The sequence below is a fragment of the Argiope bruennichi genome, chromosome 7 (assembly GCF_947563725.1).
Source record: "Argiope bruennichi chromosome 7, qqArgBrue1.1, whole genome shotgun sequence".
Lineage (NCBI taxonomy): Eukaryota > Metazoa > Arthropoda > Arachnida > Araneae > Araneidae > Argiope > Argiope bruennichi.
The window spans coordinates 90,579,319-90,601,601 of record NC_079157.1 but is presented as its reverse complement, the minus strand read 5'-3'; the positions used below and the strand labels follow the sequence as shown (position 1 = coordinate 90,601,601).

At 30.7% G+C, this 22,283-nt stretch overlaps 1 protein-coding gene across 1 annotated transcript; it reads right to left on the bottom strand.

The window, feature by feature from the left end:
• Positions 1 to 1,208: 1,208 nt before the first annotated feature.
• Positions 1,209 to 21,975, bottom strand: LOC129975176 (cGMP-dependent 3',5'-cyclic phosphodiesterase-like). The gene is made up of 7 exons (XM_056088147.1): positions 21,871 to 21,975; positions 13,229 to 13,279; positions 9,918 to 10,036; positions 7,676 to 7,787; positions 6,012 to 6,092; positions 4,007 to 4,095; positions 1,209 to 1,405 (listed from the first exon to the last, which is right to left on the bottom strand). Exons 1-7 carry the CDS (start codon positions 21,928 to 21,930, stop codon positions 1,372 to 1,374), a joined length of 546 nt encoding a protein of 181 aa, XP_055944122.1. The 5' UTR covers positions 21,931 to 21,975; the 3' UTR covers positions 1,209 to 1,371.
• Between the last annotated feature and the right edge of the window lie 308 nt (positions 21,976 to 22,283).

The window sequence follows — 22,283 nt, the reverse complement described above, 5'->3', positions numbered from 1 at the left end:
TCCTAGTGTTTTTCTGTTTTGTGGAAAAAATTTTGTAATAAAAGCTCAATGAAATGAGTTTTTCCTTTTACATGTTTCCAGTAGATGTAGTACTTTTTCGAAAAAGCAAACTTTTAATATTTAATAATGTATGTTAAAAGTTTATAATTGAAATTTATCATTATACCCCCCCCCCCCCCGAGACTCTAGTAATATACTATTTAAAACTAAGTATGGATTTCCTTCTGCTGCTGCTATTTAATTTACAATAATTTTTATGAGACACAAAATTTTCAAACTATAATAATTTTGGCTTAGAAACTTATTTTAAAATGATTTGCTACTCATCTTAGAGATTTCCATACAAAGCTTGTATTTCAGAACATTGATAAAAAAGAGAGAGAAATCGCACCCCTACTTCAGTAGCCTTTCAGAAACTTTTATTTTTATTAGTTGAAATATATAATATGTGAAATATCTTAAAATTGAAAATTCTCCATGAATTCATTTAAACACTTTAAAAGATTTCAGTAATAATCTTGAAATTCAGTATTTATTGGGTACCTTTCTAGTAATTGCTCTGAAAATATGTAGCAATATTGGTTACTTCTGTGTTAAATAAATTAATAAAAAAATTACAGGTGTAGCTTGTGAGATTTTGTAGATATATTTTGGAACATAATAAAATCTAATTAAAAAGAATGTATATTTTGATAATTGTTTGGACGCCATGTTGCCTAAATGTATCAAGAATATAACTAGTTGATTGTATAAAAAATTTAAACTATAATAATTTTTTCAGTAATCCATCTATAGATTTAAACATCATAAAGTGATGTTTAAATCTATATGTGGTATACACTTGATATCTTTTAAAGCATTCAATCTATACAAAAGGTATGCCTTTTTCTTATATTCTTGTTTAAAAATTTTCTATTGGCATCAATTAATATGAATACTTTGTATGTGGGTGCAATCATGAATGTATCACGGTTTAAGAGTTCGAAATTATCGTAATGAACTGAATACAAGAGTACATATTTATAATTGTGCATTAGCTACTATCTGAAAAAATATGGAGGGAGGGCGAAATTGTGGCCAAAATGTAATGTTGAATTCCAAATAATAGAAGGTTATGAATTAGTTATTTAGATTTATGTTTTATAACAGCAAAAATATAATAGAAATATATGTCAACATTTATTGAACATAATTAGAGCATATCTAAATGTACATCTAATGTATAAAACAAAATGGAACAAATGTAATCCTTTAAGTTGTCCATTGCATAGATGGATCTTTTAAATCCAGTTTAGGTGTTATTATTTCTTTGATTCAATGTGTTGATCATATAAAGATTTCTTTTATTATATCCATTTTCTTGAAATTCTTTCAGTTATAAGTTTTCCAGCATTCTAAATTTTCTCTAAAAAAATTGCAAGAACAAAAGTTTTCTATATTACGAAACTTAGTTTTTGACAATGTAAGAAGTTAACAAAAAAATTAAAGTATGTTTAATTTATTATTAAAAATTTTATTGGCAACTCTCATGATAAAGTCGAATGCTTCAAATACAAAGACTATTTTAACTTAAATTATAGTTATTCATGTATCATCTGCTGATTTTAAAAAAATACAAAAAATTTTAACACACTTCTAGCTACTAAATTAATTTAAATAGTTTTACTGATCATTCATGTAAATTAAACTGAAAATCATCTTAATGGTTAATTGTTTATTAATAAAATTAGTTATTTGATGCGAGATTGGTGGGTTTGATATGCGATTCTATTTATATCTGCTATGCATATGGGCCTGGTGCAAGTGAAATCCACCAGTGTGGTGTGGCATTGGAAGTTTGGAGGGTACAAATGTAATATTCTGCTTGATTGGGATTCAAGATGACATGGCCAATGTGCAATTTAGTAGAATGCAAAACAAATCGTCACAGCTTAGATACGAAGTTCTGCTAACAGATTTCTGAGCAAAGCTTTAATTAAAATAAATTAACCTTTTCTTGGATGGATTTTTTTAAATTAAAAAAAAAACCCTTCTTATTAATTTATCAATAACTTTATAAGTAAATTAAGTCTTCTGAGTTTTTTTTACTGGACTGATTTTAATTTTTGGAGAAATTTAAGTAGATGAAACTTTGCCGTAGCATATTTGAAATATTTATATTGACATGGGAGAACAAGAGCAATATTTCATGTTTTGAAGTCTCAAATGACAGATAATAATGCAAGGGGGCTGTTATAACTCTATTCGTTGTTTATGCAAAGTTATGAGTATATTAAACTTGTTTTAAATGTTTCTTGCAAGCAAATCTAGTAATACAAAAACAAATTTATCAGAAAAAATTGAATTGCCCCCTTTTTTTATGGGCATTTCAAAAATATAGGGAAATTGTATTTAGTATTACATTTTATTATTTTAATTTTTAATTCAATTTTTTTCCTAATCGAATTTTGTTTATTATGATCGCATAGATGATATTTGAGTGAAACATTTGTTCAAAACAGTTTTTTAGATTTTCATTATTATCCAGATTTTCTTTTCTGTGAATTAGATCACATCAGAATATATCTGGACTAACTTCTTATATAATCTGGTCTTTTTTTTTCTTCTTTTTAAATTCTGTATTTGTTTGTTGAAAGAGGAAGTATACGAGAATGAATAAATGGTAATAGAGTTCAAAAGAGAGGGGGGGGGGGATTACTTTCACAAACTGTTTATTTGGAATTTTAGTTGTAAGAAAATGAACATGTTCTTATTTCATACAAAATATCAATTGCCCCTTTTTTTGAAATTGCAGATTTTCTAAAACATCTTGTATTTTATCAATATTTTCATTTTTATGTAATGTGTTATCGAAATATTACTTTTTAATTTATTTAATACATAGAGATATTGTGTTTACTCTTTGAAATTCCGATGCAAAATTGCAAGGGTTCCAATAGACTTAAAAGCAAATTCATTTTCGTTTTCTCAGAATAATCCTTAGAATTGTAAGCTTTGTTTCTCCCAATAGTTTGTCAGAACTATTAAAGCATATTAAAATACGATAACAGTCTTACAAAATTATAATTTTAACATCATTTTCATGACACATTCTCTTTCTGTGTTGTATAATATGTAAGTCTGAATATCTGCATAAACTTCCATCTTAGTAGAGAATATACTATAACCATCAGACTCGCCATAATTTAAAATAGTGAGACATTATTAGTCTTCTAAAACTAATACGCCCACACAACTAAACGAAGAAGCCTATACTGATACATGCAGCAGGACATTAAACTGAAATCAAATACAAAAAGTAAAAGAATTATCTTGAAAGACATTGCATTTTTTTTAATGTCATATTAAACAAGTTCCCACTGCAAATTCCTTAAATTTTATTTTTCTCTTGAAGCATCGGGAAAGTTCTTGATTTTTCGTTATGTCCTTAAAAAATGGTGAAATTTATGTCCTTTCAATTTTTGGAAGAGAAAGGAAAATCAATTTGACTGTATTTTACCTTCAGAGAGTGAAGTGAACATCCAGTAGTGAAGCAATTTGTGTGAAATTAGGATCTAGTATTTGCTCTCAGGTGGTCAACAACAAGATCGCTTGTAGTAGTGTAATCTCCAAATCCGCTCTGAACTGTTAATATTGACATATTAATTGTAAATTGAGCATAATAAATGTCTATAATGCTCTTCACTTACCCATCTATTTAAATCTTTTTTTTTTTATCTATATAAATTTCCGAATTTTTTTTTTTCTCTCTTTTGGTTTCGGAATTTAAAAACCTGCATTATATCATTCACCTGCGATTCAGTCGTTTATTGTAATTAATAATTTATGCCCTGTGACTTAGCTTGCCATCAATTAGAATGATGGTAACTGATTGAGGGTGGTTTCTAGATTATTTATTATTTGCCTGAAGATGATTTTTTTATTTGGGCTTCATATAATGAAATGACAATTAAGGGTAAGTAAAAAAAATGAATGAATACAATTTTTTAAAAAAATCGGTACTTACTGCGTCGTTTTCAGTATTTCTTTTAGCTGAGGAAAAATTTTCGTCAACAGTTGCAAGATTGGCATCACCACGTTTTCAAGGAAGGATGCCTGGAAATATTATTGAAAATGTTGATTCATAGATGTATAAGAAAAGAAAATTAAAATGAGTTTTTAAATGTTAGGGAATTTTAACACCTTAGTTTTTTTCATTATTTAATAAGATGATAATCTTCCATTTCAGAAATGTGCTGTCTTATCTGGTTCAGTTGAGAATCTGTAGAATAGGTATTTGTAGACTATCTATGAATGTCGCGTCTAGTTACAACGCCTTTGAGTTATTGGGTTTAAACTTTGAGGAGCGATAATTCGATGCCCTTGACGATTCACGGGCCTCTGACCATTAGGCAATTAAAGAAGAGCATTAATAATGCATACAGTTGATCTGCGATATCTATTAGATGACTATATTTGACGGGAGGTGAAGAAGTACGGAAGAATGAGCAAGTTGTGGAAAAATACTTGAAATACACTGCTTGACAATTGCTAAGGAACAGTTACGTTTTTCGGAATAATTAAGTACAGACAATGATTGAAGAAATGAAATTAAGTACATATTTAGTAGGGAGGATGTGCATTTATTATAATGTAAAATGGTGTACCTTAGTAAGATGCGTGATTTCCACGGACACTAATGCACATTTTGCATCTGTTCATGCTCTCCACTAAACTATCGAGGAGTTCTTGGGGGATATTGTCCCACTCCTCTCTCAAGGCGATTTTGAGCTCTTGCACTGTCGGGGAGGGATGGCTGTTTGTGAAACACGTCTGCCAGAGACGTGTTTCACAAACAGAGACCCAGGCATGTTCAATGGGATTTAGGTCTCGAGAGTAAGCAGACATACGGACAATATTTTCACTTTGCAGTGTGTCCGATACCTCAACGCTTCTATGTCCATAAACAAAAAGTCTGGACCTACAGCACCCCTAAAAAGACGAACATGATCCAGAGTAACCTCTGCAATATAACGCTTCCTCGCTCAAAGATGTGAAGCGGTGTTCTGCCATTGTGCATGATGCCTTCCCACACCATCACGCCTGAACCGTACCGATCACGTTCACTAACAAACTGTTGTACATAACATATTCAAGTAGTTGTCTTTCTGATGTTGTCTCGGTACTATCCTATTATGAACAGTTGAGACAAGGTTGCTGGGACAATAGCTAACAGTTGTCCCCATTGTTCCAGCAAAGTCGTGTGATTTTCCTGAGATAGGCGTGGCCTTATGGTTGACTTCATGCAACTGCTGCTTAATGCTAAACAATAAAAATAGCGCTCTGCGAAAACATTACAGTTAAAAAGATTAATTAGAAGAGGTAACCCACTGCGATATTATCTATATATTTAAATGATTTGGCAAAATAAAATCAGAAGTTCCAACTTCTCAATTTCTATTTCATATGAAAGTTCATGATTCCTAGATATGCATCAATGGTTGAATGATCTGCATTTTCCTCCATTTCCAAAGGAACTCTGGAAAACAATATTTCTCTCTGTACGATTCCTTTGCGTAAAATTTTGGTAGAATCCTCTAGTCCAACCACTGAAACCAGTTCGGAAATTTCTACTTCATGTAGAAGCTCATGAGTCTAAAAATTGCCGTCAATAATCGCTGGAATCCCCTGATTTTCGAACGCTATCATAAACTAAAACCTTAGCCAAAGCTAATGAACATTTCGCCATTTTGCGTCATAACGAAATAATTAGAACGCTCTGTATTTATTGTGCAATATAATTGAAAATATTTTCATCGATATGACAAAATATAGCTCATCAAAGGTGGTTGACATTAAATTAATCCTATAAATATAATGGACGAATCAATTGCTGAAGACGGTTAGTATTAAATAAAAATATTACCTGTATCAACACTCGTTTGTAAATTCTGAAGCAAATCTATATAAAATATTGAATCTATTTCCAACAACGCAATTTGCTTCAGGGAAAAGAATAAAATAGAACATACCTGGTACTTGGGTATGCTTTCTGCATTGGTGCGAAGCATGTGATCTGGGGTAGTGATGCCGAAACTAACTTCCTTGTCACCCTAGAGGAAAGAGGAGATTTGTAATGACTTGTTGCCAAAATGGGTTTTTAATGATGTAGTCAGGCTTCAAAGAGCTGGTCAATTAGTTTCTTGTCAAGATGGTTGCCTGACAAGAAAGAAAGATTAAAAATCATTGACAAGGCTCTTTGTAGCATCGTGTAGCGGAACTGCGACCTCGGAGCTACCATTATCAAAACGTCGAACATTCGCATTAGAAGATATTCGGTGGTTGTTCTTTTGCACCCAAATCAATGGAAATCAGCATTCTTAGCAATCCATTCATTGGAGTAGGTGAGTCATTTTGCCTCTATTAATCTAGAGATAATTTGAAATTTTATTGTGATATGAAAAATTCCCTCTTTTAAACTCAAAGCAGTCAAATTTCAAAAACAGAAACATCTTAAACTATGGCTGATTATTTGGAGGAAAATTAACACTAATATTACTGTTGAGATATTAAACCAGCTGGAGTGGTCTTCTCGAAATTTTCTCGGATACTCTCTAAAAATAGTGTTATCCCTTCCCTAGCATAAAATTGTGGACTTTAGGTAAAGCCGCGAATGCCTTGCAAGGCATTGACGGACAATAATTACGAAATTTTGTTTTTTGACGTGAAGCCAGCATTTTTTTTTTTTTTTTGGACCTGCATGTGCTTTTTGACCATTAATCTCTAGCAATCGGTTAATACACGAATACCCGAAAATCGATTTTATATTTGAAACCACAATTTGACGCTGACCTACAATTCTAATCACAAGATCACCTACCAAATTTCATTTGTTTAAGTCACTGCGCTTTTGAGTTATTGCGTTACGTGCATGGGAAAGTACAAACCAGCATAGTCAATATTTAATAGATTTTTTTAAAAAATTTGATAAGAATCTACATTTTAGGTGTTAAACCTTAACAAATTTTATTTATCTGTCTCTTGTGTTGCCTTTTTTAAGCATACTTATTTGTATTCAGATAGAAATATGGTCCTTTTATCCTGAATTGTTAATCTTTACCACAACATGAACGACATCCGTCTGTGAGAAATCTATAAGTCCGTGTACATGCGAACACTTTAATCAAAAAATTGATGTACGATTTTGTCAGGTCAATTGAAGAAATATATCCAATTTTTAATTAAATCCCACAATTGATTGTCTGTCTTTTATTGTGTGCGAATGCTATAATTCCGAAATGCAACGGGTTAGATAAATGAATTATATATGTAGGCCTGTTACGAAATTAAATGCCTGTAACCAACTGATCAGCGGAGATAAGTACTGTTCCAAGCTAAACACAATACACACCATTTTGAGGATATATAGAGATGAGAAAAGAAGACTCCCATTGATTATCTCAGATATATATATATATCAGTCACAGAGAAGAAATTTTGATGTCTGTCATTTGAAATTCTTAAAAGCATTAGCAAGATGAAAGCGAATATTACTGATATGGAGATTTGGGGTTCCAAATTCTAAAGGATCAAAAGTCACTGACCTAAATAACTCGAGAAATGAAACTCAAGCCCTTGTCTTTAATTTGAACAGAGAATGGTTGATAAGTTTTAAATATAACAATGATCGACCCACCTGGTTAAAATACTCCTTGTAGATGCTCCAGATGACATTCTTGTGCTCATCCCACCGCTTCCAGGATGAGCACAGGTCGCACGCCATCATCATCAGCGACTTCAGGGAATTCCTGCAAGAACACATTGATAAATAGTTTTTGAGCAACATTTGGATATTTAAATCTGATTTTTTTTTTGGCTAAATATCTGAATTATAGCCGTTATTTTGTAGCGAAATGTAAAGATGTTAAGGACCAATCAGAACCTTCCTTCACTTTCACCGTAATGTTTGTATCACAGTTTGGTACAGCGTAACCAATCTTGGTCCTTAAGCCTTAAAATATTAGTCACTAACTCATTTTCAGTGATGCATACTGCCATCTTTGAAATACAGAATCGTTCACCTATCTACGATCTTGGTTCCCATTGCTTTACCGCCCAAGGCCTATTTCACCTCATGGAACGCTTCCACCTCAAGAATCCCAAATTTAATATAAAATTGAAACACAATATCATTGTTCAAATTGTTCTGTTATTACTTTTTTTTCAATAACGAAAATCCGATGGCATTTACTTACACTTCCTAAATCATCAGCTGTTTACCAGCGAAGGACAATATTTCAGGCATGAAACAATTTTTGCCTGTGCATTAGGATTGCCTTCTCGCCTACACCATACCTGGCCTGCTTTCCTGGCTTCACTTATTTATGTACAAAAATGTTATGGTCGATATTTTTTGATAGACATTATATCACTTTACAACTTTAGGAAAATCCGACAGGGGTGTAGGTATATGAGGAAAAAGTTTGGGATATACTCTAGTTGGATGTTCACCGACAATGTTATGGAGTGACAGAGTTCGGAGGGGCAAACAATTTAAGCATGTACATTAGGATTACCTTCGTGCCTGCATAGACCATCTCTTTCCAGTTTAATTTGTTTATGCACAAAAAAATTAGAGTTGGTATCTTTTTAAAAGACATTATACAATTCCATTCCTTGAGTAGGTACATGAAGGGACGAAGTTTGGGGTATACTTTAGCGGGATGTTCATCGACAATGTTATGGAGTGACAGTGTTCGAAGTGGCAACTGGTCTTGCTCTACCTCACGACGATCCGCCTACCCGAAAGAGTGCAAGATCTTGAAGGTCGCTGGGGAGAGAATTATTATTTATTGAAAGACTAACAGTCATGGCCAGAATATGGGCGATAAATAAGGGTATGCATTATAGTTCATTTGAGTAAAATAAAATATTTAAATTAAATAGTTAACAAACCAATTCCGGGTTCAAGAGAGTTAACTGAAAAGTATATAGAGAAAGCAGTAACACATATAAGCACGAAAACAATATCGCAATGTCCACAGAATGGAAGACACAGCATACTGTACAGCAATATCAAACAATGCACAAATATCTAAAACAACTGTGTTGTGCAGTGGTCGCGTCTGATCGGTTGGTTTATGAGGTTTACTGGCGCAAGAGCCAACCTTGGCTGAACTGCAAAACGTGGCTGGTCGGTCTAAATGGTAAAAACTAACAAAATTAGAATGTCTTGGTGCGACATTCACTGCTTGTGTTAGATAGAATGGAAGTTAATGGTCAATCTTGAACTAAACTTAAATTCTTTCCCAGCTTTCAGGAAATCTCGAATCTTCGTCAACTAACCCCGACTCAAAACTGCAAGGTAGGACCACAAATAGCCCTATGTAGCTGTAACCTGGACTTTAACTTCTTCAAATAATCAGCATACATCTGTATAAAACCAAACTTTAATCATTTAATAATCCACTGTTTTACAGTGTTTTTCATATAATAATTACAACCAATTAATTTCATATTCTGAATTTCAAGATCTGAAGTTTGGTCTGCAGGAAGACAATGCTTTGGAAGCCGGGCCAGTCCTTAATTCTTCCTTGTGATAGAAAAACCAACACTTGCCTGTCGCATCTTGCCAGTGACCACCTTGAATGTCTTTTCTTTTCTCAGGGTGAAAAATGTTACCCTCTTTGCCTGAAATGCTGCCAACATCAGGCCTCTGCTGAACATATTCTAGACTGTTTAGGACTTCATTGGGGAGAAATTTATACTTCTCCCTTCCTCGTTTTTGACTTTCTTCTTGTCAACGGATTTTTGGATTTGGTCTGACTATGTCAGGCCATGGAGATTAGCAACAACAACAATTTCATATTCTACGAATCAAGCGCATCCTATTTTAATGGATACCCCCCTTTTAAATCCCTTGAAACAAATGAACTTACCGTACGTGTTTCTTTCTGAAATCCACTCCGGTTTCGACGATATGGCGCATCTTTTCACATTGTCCTTTGTATTTTTGAAGGTTTGTTGACAGAATAGCCAGTTTCATGTCGTCAAGAATCTAAACGGAAAAAATGTTACATTGAAAAATGAGCTCACTAGTATACAGAAGCAACTATATTATAACCAAGACTAAATACTTTTTCAAAAGTTTTTCTATAAATACGTCCTTTTAATTGTCTAGCACAAAAAAGAAACCATTTAATTAACCTTGTTATTATGGTCAGTTCAAAGGTACCAGAAGAATCTTTTTCCTCTTTGTATAGAGTTTGTACATATCTGGTACTATTAAGATGCACACAGCGATTTAATTGATTAAGGCATTCACCTAGGGGACTTATTTTGTCTTTCATCTTTACGATTACACAGATAATAGCGGGTAGTATTGTTGATTAAGGCCTGGCATTGCAGAAGATGAATTCGAAAAAGTAGATTAAGGAATCTAATGTTTGGCTATGTTCTTGATAAATGTGATTAAAACACTGACATATGCTTTATAAAAACGAATTTTTTGCTGTAGTAGAATTGACTGCTGCTAATTTTTCTCCAAATGTTGATGAATTTTCACTAAATATCCTCCAAGTAGTTTGATCTGATATATACGAGTTATATTTGTTTTTAAAAACACAGCCTGGCCCTAAGTCAGGGAAAGAATACAAACTAATGTTTTAAGAAGAGGGATCATATTCAAAATATAGACTTAGGGAAGAAAATTTTCTGGAGGGGTTAGGGTCAATAAAAAGCGCCAAATCAACTAGGAATTATTATGACTATTTTAAATGCAAAATTAGAGCTGATATTTTCAAACTTGTTGCTTAATTTCGTAAGAAATAAAAGGAAATATATTTCGATGATCTAAACTTTCATGATTACCACCCACCAACATTAAGTTTTCCTCAAACTTCGATCCGCTCTAGAATATGTAGATAATAAATAGATTATATTGTAACTTCTTTGATAATATATAACATATAGTAATCTTTTATAGACATGCCATCTTGATTCAACCGTATAGAACGCATTACTGTTCCTAACAGTGGCTTCATATGAGAGTTACCAACAGCGAATTCATTGTTTATCAATGTTTTTCAAAAATATTTTTTTAAGAAGATTGGACATGCAAGGCCACAAAAAGATGAATTTTTAATATAAGCCAATTTATTTAATTCTTTTACGTAATCGGTTTCGATCAAAGTTTTGTTTTCAAATAATTAATGCTTAAATGCGATTACGATTAACTTACAACAAACACATATATATATGAGGATAAAATTTTTCTGAAGGAATAATAGCCACTTGATATCGTGAAATGAAATTCATTTAAATTACGTAAAAGAAGAATTAAGTTTGGAGTTATAGATTATCTATTATCTTTATTTTAAAAATATTTAAAAAATCACATAAAATTTACTTCATTATTAAAATAATTATTAATTATAACTTAATTATTAGAAATACTTATTGGGTAATTTTTCTCTCTAAATATTTCTCTAATTATTTTTAAAATTTTTATTTTTGTAGGTATAAACATTGAAACATTCATGATGTTTTAGTTATTTGTTCATGTCAATAGATGGCACCACGCTCGACTGAAAATGAATTCCGATTAAGTAGTTCGTATCCTATTTATTCGTGCTGTATTTGTAATGTGTCTGTTCAGCAAGGATTTGGATAGTATTTCACTCAAAAGAGCTCAAAATATTCGATTGAACGATAGTTTCTAGAATAACTATGCATATACTTCTGGATAAAAAAAAGAAAAGTCTTATGTAATCAACGCGAATGGCAACATACACGTTGAAATAAATTCTTTATAAATATGTTATCTTTATTTTGTATCATAGTAAAGAAAATTGAACACGTGTTCTTAAATATTCGAAGGAAAAAATAGGGTCAAACCGACATTTTTGGTATAAAGATTGGATTCTAACTTTTATCAACCTAATTTGTTAATTGGGAATTATTGTGTTGACACAACGTAAAAGATTAAAGATCTTAAACTTCGATATTCGTTAAAATATGTTGGTATACTATTACTATCATAGTAATTTCTTTATACATTATTCTTTAAAAAAATAAAAGGCTGAGCAAAAGAATGTTGGAAAAATCAACGATAGATGCAGAGCATTTTTTTTTTTTTTATCTATAACAGTCAAAAATATTAATGAAATTCTTTTTGGTAGATTTTCGTCATAATAAGTGTGCGGTAGGGTTCACAGAATGTTTGATTTCCACGGTTCTTAACCTTCTGATATTGCTACTGTTTGGAGACAATGACATTTACAATTCAAGTACTTAAGTGTCTTCAAAATTACAAATGACTGCATAACTGAGGGTAGTGAATTATTTATAATGTTAAGGCAAAAACAAAACAAAAAAAAATACACCGAGAGATTGATTGTTTAGATGATAACAATTATCGGCAGTTTTCTTTTGTAGAACCATGTTGGTGCAGTGTTACGTAAAATTGTTAGAGAATTAATTGCAGATTAAACATCTTGGTTTTTTATTGTTTTTTTTTTTTTCATGATGTCTTCTATTTAAGCTTTATTTTCTTTAATAACAGCATTATCACTTTTGCCTATATTTCAAAGAATCTTATATTTGTCCTTGATGGTTGGTAGTTGTAATTTTTTGGATATCTGTAATCTGAACAAAAATGCCATTACTTATTTGCCTTGCAGTAGCTATTAGATGTAATAATTCAAAATATATTTACGATTTTATTCATTTATTTTAGTAATGCAATATAAGTATTCATTATTCGTAACATATAGCTATAAAATTGACATTAGAAAAATCTTGAATCGATCTATAAAAAGAAATAATCTGTAATTCGATTATGGGAACTAAGTACAGTAAACTCTTGATTATCTGTGGAATTGGATGGCTTGATTATTGCTAATAATTCATAAAATGATTGAAATAAAACACAGATCAATATGAAAATAGTTTTGAAGAATCAGTATTTTCAATAGAAAGCGCAGATTTAATAAACAGATAGATATATGCATTTGCAAGCCTTCTGACTTACTTTTTTTTTTTTTTACAAAATAATTATTAAAAACTGGTAATTTGTTTTTTTATTCTTAGATGTTAAATATTTTTCCTTATTTGTGATTAAAGTTTTTTAAACAAGATTTTGGGACTAATAAGTGCGGATAATCAGTTATTGAATAATCGAGGGTTTATATCGCCTCCTTTTTGCTCATCAGGTAAAACCCAGAAAAGGAAACTGAAACTTTATATTTACCTGCTTGTAATCGTCTGATTCCAGATCAAAGAAGATATTGCAGCGGATGTCCTGTAATGAGGTAAGCAGAATGAAGCAATAAACGAATGGAGCAATATTTTTTGAAAACAAAAACAAAAAAACAATCTAATTGTTGATTATGTTTATGTGCGCTTGTTTAAAAAAAAAAAAAAAAGATCGCAAACGATAATTTTCTAAGTATTTAACCATTTGGCTGAATAGTTCGAGCTTCAAATAAAACTGCCATTCGAAAACATTTTAATTGGATTAAAAAATATGCAATACAACTAAACATTCTTAGAGACCAAGTGGTCTTGTACGGCAACACACTCTAAAAACAAAAGTGCCGGCGTCCTGGCATAGGGGTAGCGCGTCTTCCCCGTGATCTGGGCGTCCCGGGTTCGAGTCCCGGTTTGGGCATGGTTGTTCTTCTGTTGTTCTATCTGCGAGATGTGTGAATGTGCCCTCCTGTAAAAAGGGGTTGTGCAAGCGAATGAGTGATGCTTGAGTATCAAAGTCGTACTCTTGGCCCTAGTTGGCGCTGCTATAAAAAATAAAAGACGTCCCCCTCAGGCTTAAATCGCTGTCTTCGTAACAGCGGGCTTGTCAGTGGCAAGTGCCATAAGAAACAAACAAACAAAAACAAAAGTTGTTTACTTTGGCAGTGTAGAAAACAAAACAATCAAGTGTTTAAAATTCGCATAACGTCACTGGAAAACCTAATTAAAAGATTCTCGAATCTCGAGTCCAAAACATCGTAGCACTGTTGTGTTTTATATAGGTTCGGTTATCTTGACATATTTTTTAAATTTTCTCTGAGATATAATAGCGATAACATGCATACAAAAAAATCATATTTAATATTGTCGCTACATGCATGAGTTTAAATCTGGTAACTGAAATAACCACAAAAAAATGCTAAAATGCACTTAAATTTTTTTTAATTTATTAAAATTATAGAAAAAACTAATTATGAAAAGATTGATATCACTATAAAGCTTATTTTTTTAAATTTTAAAGCGATCTAAAAATGGTTTTTATGTAATAACACGTTTCAAAATTATGGAGAAATATTGATATTTCGATTCATTTTAAATTAAAATATTAAAAAAACATTTCTTAATTAACATTTAGAACCCAAGAAATGACTAACAATCAATAACTTAGTTCTAGGTTTAATAATCAGCCCTATAGAGTGTTTTAAAAAACATTTTTGGAAAATGTCTGTCTGCCTGTCTGTGACAAAGATAACACAAAAACGCTTGGAACTAGAAGGCTGAAATTTGTTGTACGATCTTTAGATCAAATTTGAAGATTTCTATCAAATTTGGAATAAAATCTGTTCAGAGAAAGTCCAGCTATTCGAATAAAAGTTAACACGATAATTACAAAACGAAGAAAGCTAGATAAATAAAATTTGGGACACAAATTTAATATCTGTATTGTAAACACTTATCAAAGTCTGAGCCAAAACCAACAACAAGTTGACTGTCTGTTGGTCTATGTTTTCAGAAATATATAAACGCAATGACTTTAATATATAAAATTAGGTATGAGATTTTGGGATTACAAATGCAGTTTTGTGTCAAATCGTTGTTCGCAAATTCGATTTTTGAATACTATTAAAAGCAGGCCGGGGATTAATCGCCAAATAACTCGCCAAGAATGGTTCGGTAGATTCTGTAAAAATGCTAAATTCACTCCAAAAGATAATATTTCGTAGCTTTCTCTGACATAACAAATTTATTAGATTATGCGAGAAAATTTTAAGGAGACCACTTCCACTGGTGTATAATTAAAAAATTCAGTGCAACTAGGATTTTTATTTTCTTTAAAATCGTGTACCCCAAAAAAAATTAACACAGATATGAACCATATACATATCATACTTTTAATACAGATATTTTTCTCCTAGGATTAGCCAAAATTTTTATTGTATATACACGGTTAATGACTTCAGATGATAAAAAATAGAGCTGGTATATTGAGACACATTTGCGCTATTTTTATAAGAATTTACAGTAATTACAGTATTACTACAAGAAATATCAAAAGTAAAATTCTAATCTATAGTCCACATTATTCAACGTTTTATTAGAATGTATGTATTCAATATATTCACACATGCAACCAATAAAAAAAATAGCCAATCATGCCAAGAAAATAAACAAAAACCGCAACCATTGACTCATTGATAGGAAAGCGGAAATATAAAAGTAGAACCAGCGGATAACTGATAATTACTTTCTGCACGTTCCCGTTTCAAAATGGCTGTATGCGCCTTTCATTTTACGACTTCTGCATCCATAAAGAAATAATAAAAAAAATCATAAAGATTTTCAAGAGGCGTTCGCGTGGAGTTGTACTGGTCATCCAGAAGCCGAAAATAAATTTTTACGCGGCAGCTGAACCGCCAGCACACTCAGCGGTGGAAAGCTGAACAGCTGATTTAATTGCGGAAAACTTGCAGCTGCTCTCTTTGTTAGCGAAGCGGTGAAACATTTCTGAGAAACATTCGCATGTGTAAGGGAAATAAACTTTGATCTTGGTATCTCAAGAGAAATACTCGCTTTCGTAACAAAATATTGCAATGTAGGGTAAAAATAATTCACGAGAAAAATTACCATGAGGTCGTGTAGAACTGAAGGAAAACTGTCTTGGAAATGCGATGCATGTAGGCGCAATTAGTAAATAAAATACCATAATTTACAATATTTGAATAAAAATGCTTGAATGAATATTTTTAATTGGATAATTTTTTCATTTATCAACTAGCGGGGGGGGGGTTGTCCCCAAAACTTTCTCGCATACTCACTAAGATAAGGATGTTATTTTAGTGAACGCCTTGCTTGACATTGGCGTACAATAGTTCCGAAATATTAACTTTTGGTCTAAATGTAACATTTTTAAAGAAACTATAGTTTCCTTCTTCGCGATATTTTCGGCGATTAATCCCTGGCATGTGGTTAATAGTATCAGAAAATCGAATTTGTGCTTTAGACACGTTTTTCCCAATCAATTAAAACAAAGACTTTGTGATTACAACTGCACTTGTATTCACAAAATCTCATACCTAATTTGATATATTTAAGTCATCCCGTTTACATGTTTCTGAAAGTACAGATCAAACAACCCGTTGTTGAGTCAAATCCAACAACCTGTTGTTGGCTTTGGCTCAGAATTTGACACGTGTCTACACAATAAATGTTAAATTTGTTCTATGTATCCATCTAGCTATCCTCATTTTGTAACTATCATGTAAACTTACATTGAATAGACGGACTTCCTCTGAAAATATTTTACTCAAAATTGGACAGAAATTTCGTTTATCTGAAGTCGTTTTTGAGTTATCTTTGTCACAGACAGACATATGGACATTTTGCAAAAATGTGTTTTTCAACCACAGGGCGGTCTAAAACGGGAAGATTCGTCAAAATTTCGAGTTCGAATTTTTTGACAATTAGTATACTTTCTCCGTACTATGTACACGAGAAAGTTAAAAAAAAAATTAAAATTAATTATATATTTATTTTTTAATTCTGCAGCGACAATTTTTCAATCGAAAATGGGATATCGAAAAATTTTTTCTTCTGAAAAGAAGTTGCATCTGATAAAAGGTTTAGAGAGCAATATCATATAAATTTCATACCTATTTTCCTTTCCTTCATTTTTCTGATATGAAAAGAAAAAAAAAAAATTACTTGACCCCAATTCTGTCAGAAAAGTGTTGTGGGAATGTGTGGATCATTTCTTTTTTATTATTATTATTACTATTATTATTGAGGCCAAGCTTTAAAATTAAGAGGACTGCCTCAAAATAATTCTCATGTGGTTCCAAAATGGTACCTAGAACTAATTAAGAACCAAGCATTTGTCTGCGGAATTTTACCTCATGTCTATGTGTGTAGATTTTAAACCAGGAAGAATTTCAGAATTTTACACTTCCCTTAATATGAGGTAGTAGGAAACCTTTGAGAGTGTTTCATCAAAAATAAACGTATAAATATTTCAAGGAAATAACATTCATTGTCTTTTTCGATTTGCTCGTTGAAAAGTAATGAGCTGTTTTTAAAAATCAAGGCAGTTTTTCCATGAATTATTTAAGATAAGAAATTAAATAGTAGCAAAATAATCGATTGGTAATTATGAAATACCAATTATAAAAAAAATTAAGAAACATAGTAAATTACACTATTATTGCATGGAGAAATTAAATAGCATTCAATTTATATTATATTTTTTGGATGCTATACAAATTATTTTATGGCTGTACGACATTCGAAGAAAATGTTTCAAACTAAATATTTTCAGCAATTAAATATTTATATTATGTTTAAATTTGTCCTTTGTTAAATTACATTACTTTCATTTTTTGTACTTTATTAAGTTATATAATTTTTTTAAAAAGTTAAATTTGTATTGTTAAATATTTTTATTAAGTTTAAATTTTTATTATATTATTGTATTAGTATTTTATTTGTATTTATATTATTGTATTAATATTATTTCTTGACTAGACTGTGTTTTTATTTAAATAATTGCTTATTTTCTTTTTTGTCAAATTTTAATTAATTTAATAAATAATTAATGAAATCATTGACTATATTTTTTATATGAAATAATGAATTGAAATTTTATGAAACATTTTCGTTTAGAATTAACATTAATGAAATTAATTTACATAAAATCCAATTCCATCACATTCCGCAAATAAAATCGTCTGCTTATGGTTTCTGCAAATTTAAAAATAAAACAAAAAGAAACAATACCTCATTAATATAAATGGATTCATCATTTGCTATAAAGATAAAAAAAGTGATGTGATAAAACAAAAGGTTTCTTTTCTTAATCGGTTTATCTCGAAAATTTTCAAATTTCAATGAATTAATACAGAAATCGACTAAATATAATGCAGAAAAATTATCGGTATCGAAACCTTCAAACGATTTCATTGAATAATTGAAATCATTTACGGATGAAAAATTATCGAATATTTACCGCATACAAGTTTCTGACGAGTTTGTTTCAGAAATTCTTATTATTCAAAACAGACGTAAATTAATATTATTATACAAATAATATAATTTATAAAAACAATTCTGCATCGTTTTAGTTGTTTATCGTTTATCAGTTCGTACATATTCATCAACGAAACCATCATGTTCGCCCTTTAACTGTAACTTTCTCGCATGATAGTGATTGATATTCTGTAATAATAGTTTCAACATTTTGATAACTGATTTAATAAATTATATCTGCTATTTATATGATTGATTACAATGTTCTCCCTTTTTTTAAGTGCAAATTCAAAGACTTGATAAATGATTAAAAGAACTTTCTATTTATATATTTGAATACATTTTATCTAAGATGTGACTCAACGTTGTGGTTCGAAATTATTTCTTATCAGTTTCAGAAACTATTATCAATGTGATATTCCAATATTCTTTATCTAAAAGTAGGTATAATTTTAACGCAATAAGACGTGCGTGCTATGAGAATTGGAAATTATTATATAAAAATATTATATTATATTATATAATTTAAAAAAGCATTATTTTAATTTTAAAAAAAAGGAGTAGTAGAGAAAAAGTCTATTCAGAAACTTTTATCTTCACATCATTTATAAAAACTAGAAGGCAACAAGAAGACAATTTACAAGAAGGCAATATTAAAAAGAATGAAACATATTCTATCCAAGTTATTTTTTCTTTATTTTTTTCATATTCACTGTATTTCGAATTTATTATTCTTTTTAATTCATCCATTATTTTTAATTCATTATTCTTTTTCAACAACTTTTTTTTTTAAATAAAAAAAGTGTTTTTATTCAAAGAACGGTTTTTAAAATCAAAATGAAAATGGAAAAAAGTTTTGAAAACACTCTGATTAGAATATTTTAAAGATAAATATTAATTTTTAATGAAAAATATAGGTTTCTTTCAAAGCAAAAGAACGATAGGTTTTTTTTTTAATGTGTCAAAAACGAAAAAAAGTGTTATACGTAAACACTGATAGTAATACTTTTAGGAAAACTGAAATTTTGATCACATTAATTATTAAAACATATTATTTCGATTATTATATATATTATTCATAATATTGATTATTAGTTTATTATTAATATTAACATTAGTTATTAGCATTTCAGTTTATCATTAGTTTAACATTAGTTTATTAACAGTACATATTAGGAAAAAATAGTAAACTATACTTATAATAAAGCTCAATGTGTGTGTGTGTGTATGTGTGTTGGCACTCTACAGGCCAGGTCATTTGACATACAGCTATCAAATTTGGTACATGTATACCTTAGAGATCGGGAATGTACACCTGGGTTCCCTTTTTTTGAAATTTTAATTAGAATTTTAATTATTAATTAAAAACTAACTTTCCCTCCAAAATAATCTTCCATTTTCCCCACCGCCAAATGAGTAAGGCTTCATTTTTTTTCTCCCAACAGTAATGAGGCTAGGGTTAATATTTTTCGGCGGATTATTTCAAACGATTCTGTTTATTTTCTTAATGTTTGATGCATTTAAAATTAAATATTGTTAATTAATCCATGTTTCAGATCCATTCTGAAGTACTTTTGAATTAAAATAACACAGAATAAAGGAAATTAAAAATGTATAATCTGCATAGCGTTACCCCAACTGGCGTAGAAAAATTCATCATTTGTGTTACCGTAAGTGGCGAAGAAAATTCACACATGCGCATTGTGTTCTGATTGCTGCCATGGCAACCATTATGAACGGATGATTTAAATTATTTTTAGGTTAGTTGCATGCTTTTGTAAGTAAATTGTATTTATGTTAGTTATATATTTTTTGTATATGCTTATAGTTTTAAGTACATCGTTTTTTAAGTAGTTTTTTTTAACCTGTTTTCAATGATTTAAATTATTTTTAGGTTAGTTGCATGCTTTTGTAATTAAATTGTATTTATGTTAGTTATATATATTTTTTGTATATGCTTATAGTTTTAAGTACATCGTTTTTTAAGTAGTTTTTTTAAACCTGTTTTCGACCGATTATTTTAAACGATTCATTTTATTTTCTTAGTGTTTGATGCATTTAAAATTAAACATTGTTAATGAATCGATCTGTTCATGATGAATCTGAGAAAATTTTGTTGACAAATTCTTGAGATATTACATAAATTAAGAAAGATATTCTTTAGTGCCCATAAAGTTTAAACGCTCAGTGACTCTATTATCAGTAATCATATTATTAAAAAAAATGCTTTGTTTCAGTACAAAATATTATTATATTAATTGCAGATTAATCATTTACACTTTAATTTAAAGCATAAATTCTACGAGGGGTAACAGAAAATGAGAGAGATACATATCACGTTATGACTGAAGGCCTTTATAATATTATGAGTGAATTATATGACTATCAAAATTTGAAGTTTTAAAATATTTTGCTGAAGAATCTATTAAAGTTGGAATTGCGCAAAATATTTAATGGTACGATCGGAGTTTAACCGCCTGCTTGGCACAATTTTTAAAAATCTCCAACAATGGCCTTGCGAAATGTTCGAAAGCAAAGGAGCAGATGTTCAATTATAGTGCATAATAAAGATTGCCAGCTTTGGCGCGTTATCGCAGCTTGGCGAAGAAGGGGGTTAAACTCCGGTTCAACCTATTTAATTATTAAAATTTAAACGAACATTAAGATTGGCGAACCGGCTGGTCGCCAAAGGCGGCTAGTCATCAATAAATTCGAATTCTACATTGTGACGAATCTCTACAATTTAGATCTCTCTGAATTCAAAAAACACATTTTTGGAAAATGTTCATCTGCCTATCTGTCTGTGACAAAGATAATTCGATTTGTTTTTAGGCAGATGATATATGGTCTTCATGTCGAATTTGTAGATTTCTATAAAATTTTAAGCAAAATCCATTCAGAAGAAATCGTTCTGCCAGGCCATTTCATTATACGTTAACACGAGAATTGAAAAATGGAGAAATATAAATATATAAAATTCGGAACACAAAATCTTTAACATCTATAGTGTAAACAACTATCAAATTTTGAACTAATTCCAATGAGGAGTTGACCGTCTCTGGATCTGCATTTTCAGAAACATGTAAACGTGATCACTCAAAAATGTAGTTACTTAAATATATCAAATTTGGAAAGGAATTTTGTAATTACAAGTGCAGTTTTGTAACAATTTTTTTTCAATCGGTTTAGGAAAATGTGTCTAAAATAAAAATTCAATTTTTGGATATTATCAACCACATGCTAGGGATTTATCGCAAAAAAACTCGCCAAAGATGCTACATTCCCGCCAAAGATTAATATTTCGTATCTGTTGTACCAGTTCTTAGCATTGTCTGGGATAACAGCTTTATTAGAAAGTACAGCTTTAGTGAAGACTACTCTTGCTGTTTCTTTTATTATTCAACTAATTTTATTATAAAAATTAAGATCAATAACTTGAATCCTGTAACAAATGAATATTTGGTTGAAAAATTCCGTCCAATAGCAAATCCGCTTTGAAATCTGTATATGCATGACTAAGTACTCTAAAGCCTGCTTAAGATACAAACAATTCAAACAGCTTGGATTTAAAAAAAAGTAAAGATGAGAAGCTCTTATAATTTGTTTATCTATAATATCTTTCACCTCTAAGATAAGGAAGAGGGTCTGCGTGTGATGTTCTTCGAGGATGGGTTCATCGTACATGATGGAGAGGGTGCACCGTACTTTCTTCAGGTATGTCTCGTTGAGACCCGGATGTCCCACGTCGTGAGATATGCTTGCAATCAACAGTGCCTTCATCTGCAAACAAAGCAAAGTATGAATTAATATTTGTTTTGCTCCCTACCCCTACTTCTAGAATTGAACCCCTAAAATTACAGTTCAAGAACCCCCCAGAATAGTGAGAATGTAGCCCCCTCCCTTTATATCATTCCTTCTACATCAAGGGTGTCGAATTCGAGGGCCACAATGAATATCTTTTGCTGCTCAGCATTTGTTAGTGTTACTGCACATAATTCTTAACATATATATATATATGTAATGATATTTTAAACTCT

Coding starts and splice junctions, on each gene's coding strand:
- LOC129975176 (XM_056088147.1), bottom strand. CDS start 21,930: ATGTACGATGAACCCATCCTCGAAGAACATCACACGCAGACCCTCTTC. Junction 4,096..6,011: donor AAAGCATACCCAAGTACCAG/GTATGTTCTATT, acceptor TAATATTTCCAG/GCATCCTTCCTTGAAAACGT. Junction 1,406..4,006: donor GAAATACTGAAAACGACGCA/GTAAGTACCGAT, acceptor CAATTTTTTTAG/AGAAAATTTAGAATGCTGGA.